Source organism: Megalobrama amblycephala, linkage group LG12, assembly GCF_018812025.1.
Source record: "Megalobrama amblycephala isolate DHTTF-2021 linkage group LG12, ASM1881202v1, whole genome shotgun sequence".
NCBI classification, from domain to species: Eukaryota; Metazoa; Chordata; class Actinopteri; order Cypriniformes; family Xenocyprididae; genus Megalobrama; species Megalobrama amblycephala.
The window spans coordinates 9,277,675-9,290,746 of record NC_063055.1 but is presented as its reverse complement, the minus strand read 5'-3'; the positions used below and the strand labels follow the sequence as shown (position 1 = coordinate 9,290,746).

Here is a 13,072-nt window from a genome sequence, read left to right as displayed (position 1 = left end):
CACATATACAATGAAAAAGATGTGCATTTTATTTGAAAATTGACAACTTAAATATTTGAGCATAGCTGTAAAAAAAAAAAAATCTTTTTCAAAACATGATTTACATACAACAGCCATTATTTAACATATTCTATACACTGAAAGGATTTTGGCCAAGAGGCAGATGAAGTAAATTAAACCACAGAATTATTTCTCCGGCAACAAGAGTGCAAAAACCCAAGCCGATGCATTTTACCATAGTAGCAGAATGCGACAAGGTATTATAAGGCAAAAGTTAGTTTAGTCTGCACACAACAAGCACCACACAGGTATGAGCTAATGAGTCAGCATTCATGACTGTCAATATGCAGAATGCTTGCTGGATCTCTTTTCAGTATGGTGCTGGTTGCAGCTAACGATTTGTTTAGTTTTTCATCAGTCAAAATATTGCAAGTTTCCCTTTGCGATTTGTAATAAAATACATCAATATCCCAATCTCATTCTCAAAAATGATCTTTAAAGAATTTGACAGAGTGCAGCTTGTACCCAAGAGAGACTCCTGCAATATGGTGACGTGTTGTTTTTGCTGTTTTGAAAGCAAACCCACAGTAAAAATTAATGATACGTCTGAAACTAAACTACTGAGACATTTGGAAGTCCTAATTATTTCCTCAGCATGAAATAAACCTATGCTAAACAGTATCGTGCCCATATATGAGCGGAAAGTTTGAGACAGGACGGGACCGTGCAAGCTTCATTAACGCCCAGTACTGCAAAAGTAACACAAATGAATACAAGTGCATTTTCAGAGTTTTCTCTGTCTTAGGCAACTCTTCTGTTGTGCGACAACAACCTCTTGTGCGTGCTTAACAGGTCAAGACAGAAAGCTCGGCTGGATGCTCAGAAGCAATATTTCTGCTTTCGTTTCTCCAGACCCTGCTGAAAAATCCAGCTAAAACCAGCCTAAGCTGGTTGGCTGATCTTAGCTGGTTTAAGCTGGAAGTAGCTGGTCTCCTAGCCTGGGTTAGCTGTTGTTCAGCTGGTTTAAGATGGTCTCCCAGCCTCCCAGTCTCCTAGCTAACCAAAACCCCTCTAAAACCAGGCTGGGAGACCAGCTAAAGCCAGCCTGACCAGCTTAGGTCAGCAGGGGTTTTAAGTGATTCAAAATGGCCTTCTATCTTGGTGCCCAAAAATTCACCTTTTTGTAGATGCTTTCTGTCCACTTCAACACACAGCATGATCATGTTGAAAATGTTGGAATGCTCTCCAGCAACATTTCTGCCCTCAAAGCTCTGTATGGAGGCTACGGGCATCTGACGGAAAAAGAATTTCGGATAAGCTGCTGAACAATAAATACTACAGGAACGGATGTCATCTAACTCTCATCCTGAACACAAAGAAAACTGATGGTGATGAACAGATCGGTATGAAAACAAAAAACATTTTGTTCTTATAACTCTGCATGAATTACATCTAACCCCACAGATGGAAATCTGTGCTCGGTTTTCAGTGGATTCTCCTCGGAATCTCATTAGTTCTTCTTCAGTCAGCACCATAGAGTGTTAGCATGTTGGCCAGCAGAGGGACAAGGAGTTCTGTGAGCGTTTGTGTGGAAGCTCTAGTCTCTGGGGAGGTTCTGCAGGTAGGTGAGGATGTGTTGGATCTTGACTAGTCGTTCTTTTAGTGTTGTCATAGAGAGGACAGACAGCTGGTAACGTGGATCAACAGGAAGAACAGCTAGCAGCCACCAACAGCACGCTGGACCATTAGGTGTGGCCTGGAATACAAAGAAGCAAAGAAAGTGTGTTTAGTGTCTCAAGATCAGGCTGCTAAAACAAGTACAATAAGAGGGTCATGTCCAACATCCGATATTAGAGATTTTACATTTATCTTTTCTGTTGATATTGGAAATGTATCAGTTGATACTGGATATCTAGTTGTACATGCTCATTTCCTATATTTTTACATCAAATTTTGTATACTATTATTGTAGTTAATGCAGTTGACGTAGTCAACACAGTGCAGCGCTTCTGTGTTCTACGTCAGAATGCCAGATCATTATTGGCTGACGCTATACATGTGAGCAGCACGATGCACGCATATGATGCTGACGCAGGAGCCAGCCAATAATGAGTTGGCATTCTGACGTAGAACCTGGAAGTGCTACACTGTTTACTACTTCAACTGTATAGGAAGAAAATGTTGAATATGGTTATTTTTGAGCATAAAAGTATTCTCGTCACTTCATAAAATTAAGATTGAACCACTGTAGTCACATAAAATATCTTAATTTGTGTTCTGAAGTTGAACGAAAATCATACGGGTTTGGAACAACATGAGGGTGAGTAATTAATGACAGAATTTTCATTTTTGGGTGAACTAGCCCTTTACTAATATTTTGAATTAGCTTGAATATCTAGTTGTAAAGCTCATGTTTAATTTTAGTTTAAGTTTTATTTTTGCTATATATTATATATATATAGCTTTATTTTTTATGTTAATTCTAAGTATTTCTAATTTTTGTTATGTTTTAAGTTTAAGTTTCTAATGTAATATTTATTTTGTATTTAATTTCGATTTTATTTAAATTAATGAAAAGTATTTTTACTAGCTTGTTTTAGTTTTAAAGGGGTCATGAACTGCAATTTTTTATTATTTTATGTTTCCTGAGGTGCACTCATTATGTTAGTATGATTTTTAGATCAAATATTGTAGTACATAGTAAATAGCTTTTTTTAATTTTAAAAGATCAAGGAAAATTTTACTCACGATATAACCCCTTAAATATCATGCTTTTTTTTGTCAAAGAGAAATTCCAGCTGATGAAAGTCCCTTGAGCATCTGTAAAGATCTCATTTTTATTTAGAAATCAAGGGACAGGCCCTTAAAATCGACCATATAAGGACTGGCTCCGTTCACGAAGCTTACACAACAGCAACCTCCTGCCATTATTATTCAAAGCATGCCATTCCTCTTCTGAACAACTTGATAATATGTTTACCAGACAGTGTGTATGTGTTTGTGAAAGCTGCCAAATTCACTTCCGTTCTTTCTGACACATTTATGATATAACGGCACTTATGCAATGGCAACCCTGAATGCACTTTGACCTACTTCCTCCCGCCCAGCCTGCTGTAAGGCAAAGAGAGGAAGGGGGCGGGGCTTCTTTCAGTAGTAGGGATTAAGCAAGCGGGAAATACCTGGATGTCAGCCTCTCTCTCAGGCATTGCCCCAAAATGCTGCAGGATCTGGTTCCGAAAGCGGTTCTCCAGATTCTGGAACCATTTACGGGCCTGATCGTACACCTGATCATGTAACACTTGTAGCTTTTCCAATTCTTCCTCGTCATTTACCTACAACACACAAAATTGATCAATTCTCAATCTTTCTTTGACTCTATATCTTTAATTCAAGCTTAATTTAACTTTTAGTTAACGTCAACTGGATAAGGACATACAGTTTACAAATAAAACATGTCTTTTCCTGCATTCCTGTACATAACAGTAATCTAAAAATTCATCAGAAGTGCATACTTTCATATCTTCCAGATACTTGATGTTGGCAATACAGTATCCATCTCTCATTCCGCGTGAGAGGACGCGAAACCTCTTTCCTCCGATTGTATCCACAACAGAGCGCCCGTCTGGGAGGAAATGTACGCTGCGGATTTGAAGCATGCAGCCGAAGTCCACAAACCTTGACATAAAATATAAAAATCAGCAACATAATCCCAGACTTAATGCTCACAGTCCCATGAGAACACATATAAGCACACACTTACCCTTTCTGTGGATCGCTGATGCACATGCCAAACTGACGTGTCCCGGTTTCCATGCAGCGTCGGATCATGAGACGGTATCGTGGCTCAAACACATGAAGGGGGCAAGGCACAGTCGGGTAGGCCATGGTACAAACAAAGATGGGCACATTCTTTGTTAAACTAGGGAAGACAAATAACAGAGAGAATGAGTGTGATTTGAAGATTATATACAGAGACTGTGTGTAAGACTTGAGAAACATTTATTGATTGAAAATGAACAGTTTTTTATATCATCATGGTAACAATACAAATCATGATATGATATAATTTGGTGAATTAAAATCTTTACAATTGAAAAGTACTTCATCTCATTTCATTATTTTCTCTTTTTATTTACAACTTGATGGATTCAAACAAAAAGATTATGCATAATAAATGAATGTTAATTCTGGCATCAGTGCAAAAGCATCTTCACATTATGTAATGCTTCGAAACAAAACACTCAAAATGCAACAGACGAAGCAGTTGTGCAAACTTACTCTGAGAGCTCTTTTGTTTCCTCCGCATGCAGTTTCAGTCTCTCTGAATGTTCCTTGGATAGATACTGCTTAATGATGTTATCCAGCACTTGTGTGACTGTGTACTTTCTAAAGGCAAGATACTGTATGAAGAACGAAAAAAAAAAAAAAGAGGAAAAGAACAGCAAGAGAGAAGATGAGAAAGAAGAGAAATACAGAAAGAATTGGAGCAATTAATAACGCCCAGATCATTTAAAATGTAATTGAATATATGAAGCAGTGTATAAAATGTAATAAAAAAGAAAAAGAAAAGATGTTTACTTAAAAAAAAAAAGTCAGTACACAACAATAAGGATGACCGAATGGCCTAAAGTCAGTGTGAGACATGTTATAGTCTTGGAAGCATTACTGAGAATGAACATTATAAATAAATCAGTAATATTTGGACAATATGTAATATTTTTTTAGCAAAAATCTATAAAAGCAAATTGAAACAATTTGCATTTATTTTATTATGAATAATGTAAATACATTTTCATACTTGTAAAACTATGCTGCCAAAATTTAAATACATTTTTACAAATAAATTGTGTTTTAATAATTAATACAATTTCTATGAATAATAACATTTACCTTTTTTTAATGTATGTATGTATATATATATATATCCTTATTGTTGAGCCCTGAATTATAATTACTTGAATGAATACAAATGCACTATGTCTATGATTTTGAGACAAACCTCTTTCAGGCTTTCTTTGCAGAGAGGGCACTGGGGATTGTGGTCTAGGCAGCGCTCCAGACAGTTTTTGCAGAACGTGTGACCACAGGGTGTCGTGACGGGTTGATAAAATAATCTAGAAAAGAGATAGAAGATGATGTTGAGCTATATTAAATAGTGACTGACACTTTCAATTTCAGTGAGGTGCACACAGTGTGAAAGCAAGCACACTTTCACTGACACAAAACGAACCTTTGGCTTCTTAACGTGCACTCTTTAAATAATTTAAGATAAGCTATTCTAAGACACTGTTTACACTCTTTTCAGGTCTAATCACCACCAGTGGAAAGCACCACAGTCATCACAATACCAAATTAGCTGTAGTCATATATATATATATATATATATATATATATATATATATATATATATATATATATATATATATATATATATATATATATGTGTGTGTGTGTGTGTGTGTGTGTTTATTACATAGTATATATGGGAGAAACAGTGTGCTGATTATTTGTCTGTTTCTCCTTTTCTTTTTAGCCGATTTGACTCTAAAAACACACTCTTCCCTCACCTCATACAGAGAGAGCACTCAAAATCATTTGGGTCCAGCAGGTCTTTTGGCAGGGTTTGATAGGACTTGGTTTCCTCAGTAACCACAGGAGTAGCTGCACTGGCAGTCACTGAAGGAGAGGGGTTGAAGAGCGGACAGATGAGGACACCACTTTATTTAGGACACACTCAAACTGCAGTCATTTTCAAGCGATGATAGTAATGCATACTGATCACAGTGCACCAGTGGAAATAAGGCAAACTCGAAAGCCGACATCTTTTAAAGATCGATTAATCAGTCTAAGGAAGATTTTTTGTATTTACTGGGGTCATTGAAATTGTATGTCCTTGTGTTGGCATCACGTACTTCCCAGGCGAGACGACTTACCTACTTGCTTTTTATATTTACTGCCGTGGCTATAAGCCATGCCAGGCCCTGCTTCAGACACAGACAGCTTCCTCTTTAGCAGCGCGCCTTTTTCTGGGTCACCCAACTGGGGGGCGGAGCTAACTCTTTTAAGCCCCTCCTCTACAGCTCCCCCTATCCCGTGAGCACGAAGGGAGTGAGCTCTGCTCAGGCCGGAGCGCTCCAGACTTTCAGATCGACCTGGTTTCTGCAGACATGGAAAATTAGGTGTTAAAGTATTAAGAGCTGCTAATGTCACTGTCAACTAGAGATTTATTTCTAAAGTTCATTCAGACTAGCATACCTCTGAGGATTTAGAGGGAAGGTGGGCAGATGCTGCCTGAGTGTCTGACTGGTGCTGGGCTTGCAACTGGGTCTGCTGGTTGGGATTCTGGCCATCGGACACCAGGGTTTTACTGCGCAGGTGAAAGGAAGTGCTGTGGGTCGTCTCTCTCAATCCAACCTTGACATTATCACAGGCCGGAGCCAACAGGTCATGCAAGATCTGAAGATGAAAAAAGATCAATTTAGAACAAAAAGGCATTTAATATACATATATATATATATATATATATATCAGTTTTTTCAAGAAATTTATATTTATATTCAGCAAAGATGCATTAAATTGAACAATTGGCTGAAAAAATTCAGAACATTACAGAAAATTCAGCTTTGACATCACAGAAATAAAATTAAATGTTTTAATATATTAAAATAGAAAAACGTTATTTTAGATTGTAATAATACTACTTCACAATATTACTGTTTTTACTGTATTTTTTATCAAACAAATACAGCCTTGAATAACGTAAGAGACTTCTTTGTTTCAAAAACATTTTAGAATGCTGTACACAACTAATCTCGCTTTCTGTTTAATCATCTGAGTTTAAAATCACCTTGCAAACAAATTCAGAAAAAGAAAAAAAAAAAATGATCACAGGAATAATATGCTGCTAGCAAGTGTTTATGCCTCAGATCTGTTATTTAAGACAGCAATCTTTGTAAATGTCATTTAGAGATCATGATTTTTCCTTTAAATTTTGGTCTCAGTCCAATGCAGGCCAAAGAAAAAGCTCTTAATTGCATAAGAGAGTGTGTTTTAAGCCCTTCTGTAAACACACACTGAAAGATACACAGATTATGCAACGCTCACGGTGCACTTTCCTCGTCTTTCTGTGTGCTTAGGCAGAAAGTCACAAAGCTTCACCAGTAATAATTATCTTACATAATTTAATTATGGCCCAGCACTGATATGAAACATCGGTTTGGCCACAGCACATTACAATATGTTGACCTTTCAGGACACAAATAACTAGAACCGTATCTTGAACATAAAACAGTTCCAGTGAATCAATCTGAATCAATGCTATATCCATATCTACTGTGCCAACAAAAGGTGATTATTCAAAATGTAGAGTCACTGCTGAGATAATAAACCAACATGGTCTCATATTAGATGGCCTTAACCACAGCAAAGTAGCAAAACATTTTAGACAGTAAGCATTGCTAGCCATTCTGTAACTTCCATCAGACCAGCAAAAAATATAATAATATAAATATAATGAAATATAATAATATATTATATATACACAGTACAATACAATAAAATACCATAAAATATAATTATTTGTATAATTATATAATTAGTATATATTATATAATTGGGGTTTGCGCTATTATACTTTTTTATTTAATTAGTCACTTGAAAATGTATATTTTTCTTCCCAAAAATATCATTTTTGTATCGATCCCAAATTTTATTATCACTCCAACTACGCATAAAAACAGAGAAATTCATCTCACCATTTCCACCTCTTGTTTTGCCTGATGGAAGTTTTCATCCAATGCCAAACACTGAAGGAAGACTTGCAGGGATTCATCCACATGACCCATCTCTTGGAGAATTTTTGCTTTCCGGAAATACCCCTGCGAGAGAGAGACAGATCAGAGTGAGTTTAGCTTCCAGTAGTACAGATGCTGTTTTTGGGTTAATCTGGCTAGAATGGGACCGAGTCTAGTCATGTTAATGCTAATAACGGCGCTAGACACTATGTGACTCGTAACAATATAAATACACACTCGAGTGACCCACATCTCTCTGCCTTATCCCTACCTGCCTGTCTCTCCTTATCTCACTTGTCAGCTTGGCAAACATCCTGTATACCTTAATCGTGTATTTAACACAACTACATCCCCTCACAGGGGTTTTAACACAAGACCACAGTAATTGTAGTAGAATTGAGCTAATTAAACAAATATAGGTCAGATGCAGCGGTGCTGAAATTAACATTTCAAATGAATAGCAATGAACAGAACTGAAAAAGAAAAATATTTTCATACTCCTTTATTGTCAAGAAAACAAAAGGGCAGCAACAGAAGTGCTAAATAATAATAAGGATGGCCCTTTTCTGACATAATTAGCATTGTTGTTGTGAAATCGGCAGATTAAATATGTCACCATGGTAACATTCTCTATCTGGGTAATATAGCTAGATGAGGCTTTGTTGAAATGTGAGAATGTGTATAAGTGTATATCATTTTATTCACGTTTAAACCTTGATCAGCAAACATAAACAGAAGCTCAAACAAATGCGAGAATGAACCTCATTGGTTCTTGGGGAAGTTCAAACATGATGCGTAACATTGGTTCTCACATGTCAAGCAAACATGCTTCTGTTTACCAGATCTGATCTGTCCATTGATGAATGTTTATATGTAAATAAAAGCCTAAATTAAATCTGTTCATCATATAAAGCGATCATGTCTCTTCAGAAAATTTGGACTAAACCTCAATTCATATGAACTTTTTGAAGCATCAAAATGTCAGATGTGTAGCTGTCTATGGAGGGACAGAATGCTGTCATCAAAAATATCTTAATTTGTGTTCTGAAGATGAACGAAAGTCTTACGGGTCTGGAAGGACATGAGGGCGAGTAATTAATCACAGAATTTTCATTTCTGGGTGAACGAACCCTTTAAGTCTTGAATATAAAGCATTGATCCTTTAAATTATGGCTGTATTGATACTTGGTAAAGTTAGAAACTTGGCACCTGTTTTTAAAGCAACAATCCAGCTAATATAACATTTTTAAATGCATGCTGATGTACTCTGAAATTAATCAGCCATCTGTGGCAGTGGCAGGCAGTACATGTAAGGAAAATCCACAGACGTACCTCTGGGGAAGGGGCAGCAATCAGGCAGGACTCCCAGTTTTCCAAAGCCTGACGGTACTGCTTCAGTCCTCTGTGAGCCTCGGCATGGCACACCTGCACCCACACATTACTAGAGTCTGAGAGAAAGAGAAAAGAATCAGAGATCATGACAAATCTCAAAAGCCAAGCTTTAATCACCATTTTTATTTTAGTCTGTCAAACATGCATTATGACAATAACCACAATACTACTGATTCCATAGATCAAATAAGATCAGTAGATCAAGGAGTGCCATGAAATGCCACAAGAAGAATGGCAGAGAGGATGTGACACTGCAGTGCTGCCTTTTTACACAAGGGCAAATGAGGACATGACAGAAGAGATGAGACTGCCGCACTCTAGACTACACCGTCTCTGTGACATGTACAGTGACGTTACAAATATGCAACCAACACTTTTATCAAAATACGTATTGCAAACACAGTGTGACAAAGGATTATCAGAGAAGAAGTGTCCCAATTTTTGTGTAGAATGACTGGAAAGTTGTGACATTATGCAGCCGTTATGTAACATCAACATCATCAGATATTTCCTGTCTGTCACTTAACCAAGATGATATGATAGTAGATTTTCATGATTCAACAATTCAAATAAAAATCCAGTAATTCTTCTCAGTAATATATAAATATTAATTAAGGGAGACAAAGACTTTGTTTTTTATATCAGGGGTTTATATATAATTATATTTAATAAAATTAAACATGCATTTATTCGTATGCACACACATCTATCTATCTATATTACTCTGTTGTTTTCAACCTTATCCTTTAAAGCTACATAATTTGCAAACAATAATATATATAACTTTATTGTATGCCAGTTTCCGTTAGGCCTTATTAAAAGCTAGGACAAAATAAACTAGGTATAAATGAACATTTATCCCTATTATGACATTGCAGCCCTTTCAGTAATTCCAGCTGTTGCCTAATAAAAGCATTTTTAATATTTAGGCTACAGGACAAGACAGTAGACAACCCATAGGCATCTCCCTATTGAATAAACAGCTGAACATTGAGACCATTACATACTGTTCTAGTTGTTGTTATAAAACTCACTTTGCTTCCGATTACAAAACACTTTGTGTCACGACCTGCCTTACACAACGCGTGCCGAGTGCGCATGCGCCATTCCAACACGTTTTGTAATACAGGCACTCGCCAGTTACATGACCGTGGAGGGCGGGGCTAATACATAAGTTACGGCTGTCAATCCAAATGTTGGTCAGTGGAACTGTTTACCTCGCACTCTTTTAATAAATAATAAATGATATATAACCTTGGCATTATGTTCAGGTTAGTAAATATAAAGGATTTGTACTTACCAGATTCTAATAACTGACTCGTTAGTGTAATAGCGTTGTCGTACTGTTTACTCTTCAGTAGGGTCTCAGCTTCCCCTATACATTTAGTTCTTTTGACGTCTTCTGGGAACCACTTCTCTAAAAGTGCACATAAGATCACATTCAGTCGGGGTTCCCCAGGCCGCGTCCTAATGTCTTCCCTGCACAGTTTACATTTCGAAAAAGTGCTATGTTGTAAACATCTTCTACAATACGTATGTCCACATGTCACCGTCACGGGATCAGCTATGAAACTATGACAACCAGGGCAGTCAAATTCACAATCCTGTGTCCAGTTCGGTTCACTTTTTGCAGTCGACTCCTCTGATTTCTTCTTGAAGTTACGCAGAACGCATCCAACTAAACTGCTCAGCTGGTCTGGCCGGACAGGGCCATATCTGAGAGCCATGGCAAACATATCGACAGCCTCTTTAAGACGATTTTCCGAAGCTAAAGCATCAGCTTTGAATAAAACAAGTTGACGGTGATCGACATGGCTATCCTCGTTCCAGTCACCTTCTGTTTCCGATGATATAAAAAACCGTCCCCTTTCCTCCAAAGCATATTCTTGGTCTAGTCTTCGCAACGACATGCTTGCTAGTGACATTCACTAATTTGACAAAAACAATAAATAAATGTCAAAGCATTCTTACAGTTCACAGTACAAGAGAATGTAGTGACTCGCGCTCCTCCACATACAGTCGTTTTGTCCGAGTGTTACGTAAAAAACATCCTCACGTGACCATCAACGAGCTCGCCTATTGGCCGCTGAGGCTCATTACAAAACAAGAATCTCTGAGTTTTGTAACGTGCGCTTGGGACTATGGCGAGAAAGGGTTTATATGAAAGAATGCATGGATTTAAATCCAAATATGTCAGTGTGTCATCAGTTATCATGCGTTGTTTACTTTTATGCTGCGCGCCTTAGTGAAGAAAAGGAAACTTCACATTGTGAAGTTATGATATAACGCTTCTGTTTTTTCACTGATGTGTAATTGTTACGAGAAAGGAGATGAATAATTTCCTGTGTCAGCTGTAAACTGTGTTGACTGGGGGTCTTGCATATAGGTTGAATGTCTGGGTCTATGTTACTCAACGGTGTTAAGGCTGTAGGAATGTCAGTAGTCATGTAATATATAGGTCAGCGACGCACATACGTAATTCCATTTTGCACAGGAGATAAGTCTGATAGAATTTTCCCTTTGCAAAGCATCAGTAGCCCATAGATCATAGTCGTCCTTTAGGCTGGGAAAATGACTTTGTCCTCACCACTTTATAAAATAAAGAAGAATGCTTCAGTGCACGCTTTTTTCAATAAATGAATAGATAATAAAATAAAAATTCTAGCTTGTGATATAATATCAGTAATGTAGGATCTATTATCTTATATATATATATATATATATATATATATATATATATATATATATATATATATATATACTTTTTTGCGTATAAAATGTCTTTTATAGGTATAGTTCACCCAAAAATTACAATTCTGTCATCACCCTCAAATAATTGCAAACCTGTATGAATGTCTTTGCTTTGCTGAACACAAAGGAAGATATTTGAAAGAATGTCAGAACATTTACTACCAATGTAAGATTGAAAATATCAAAAGATATTTCAAAATGAACAAAGACGTTTGCTTTGCTGTAAGGGCCATTTGGAAGGCGCAAAGGTGTTGATAGTGAACAAGGCCTGTAGTGTACGTCGGGGGTCTACAAATTGTCACACTATTTATTTTAGTACAGTGGGGGAAGTTTTAATCTTCTGATTGGTCAGTTTGAATGTCTTACATTTGGGTTTCAGTCACATGGTAAAGAAAGGGATAAAAGAAGATGGTAACTGTTGCTCTAGCTCTTATTCTCTGCCTCCTTTCCTTGGGCTCTTCTTTGCTCTGGCTCTTCTCTTTCTTGGGACACTCTCTCTTTTCTTTGTCTCTTTACCTCTACACTTTCTCTCTCTCTCTTTCTATCTATCTATCAATCCCTCAGGTAACGTTTTACATACACTATATTGCCAAAAGTTTTGGGACATCCCTTTACGTGCACATGAACTTTAATGATATCCCATTCTTAATCCGTAGGGTTCAATATGGAGTTGGCCCACCCTTTGCAGCTATAACAGCTTCAACTCTTCTGGGAAGGCTTTCCACAAGGTATAGGAGTGTGTTTATGGGAATTTTTGACCATTCTTCTAAAAGCACATTTGTGAGGTCAGGCAGTGATGTTGGCGAGAAGGCCTGGCTCGCAGTCTCTGCTCTAATTCATCCCAAAGGTGTTCTGTCGGGTTGAGGTCAGGACTCTGTGCAGGCCAGTCAAGTTCCTCCACACCAAACTCGCTCATCCACTGCACTGGTGCGCAGTCATGTTGGAACAGGAAGGGGCCATCTTTTCTCTGAGGCAAGGTAAAAGCATAGTACTCTCAGAAAATCAAGAAAACTAGATTTAAACAGTAAGACTAAACATGTTGAGCTATATAACAATAATTCGTTTTCTGTCTACAAATGTAACCAAACAGTTGTTCCCTTGTCTATTAAAACATGTAATATATTAAAGCGTCTTTA

The 13,072-nt window shown here is 37.3% G+C and overlaps 1 protein-coding gene across 1 annotated transcript; it reads right to left on the bottom strand.

Annotated features, from left to right (window-relative positions):
- Positions 1-6: 6 nt before the first annotated feature.
- Positions 7-11,231, bottom strand: lonrf1l (LON peptidase N-terminal domain and ring finger 1, like). Its single transcript, XM_048209245.1, has 12 exons — positions 10,486-11,231; positions 9,126-9,241; positions 7,755-7,877; positions 6,256-6,456; positions 5,934-6,159; positions 5,568-5,676; positions 5,000-5,114; positions 4,279-4,400; positions 3,761-3,919; positions 3,513-3,675; positions 3,180-3,332; positions 7-1,756 (listed from the first exon to the last, which is right to left on the bottom strand). Exons 1-12 carry the CDS (start codon positions 11,108-11,110, stop codon positions 1,598-1,600), a joined length of 2,271 nt encoding a protein of 756 aa, XP_048065202.1. The 5' UTR covers positions 11,111-11,231; the 3' UTR covers positions 7-1,597.
- Between the last annotated feature and the right edge of the window lie 1,841 nt (positions 11,232-13,072).

Bases quoted from the DNA above. Each gene is read 5' to 3' on its own strand.
- lonrf1l (XM_048209245.1), bottom strand. From the start codon at position 11,110: ATGTCACTAGCAAGCATGTCGTTGCGAAGACTAGACCAAGAATATGCT. The intron at 9,242-10,485 runs GTAAGTACAAAT...TCTTTCTCTCAG, and splicing joins GAGTCAGTTATTAGAATCTG to ACTCTAGTAATGTGTGGGTG. The intron at 5,677-5,933 runs GTAAGTCGTCTC...CCTCTCCTTCAG, and splicing joins TAAATATAAAAAGCAAGTAG to TGACTGCCAGTGCAGCTACT.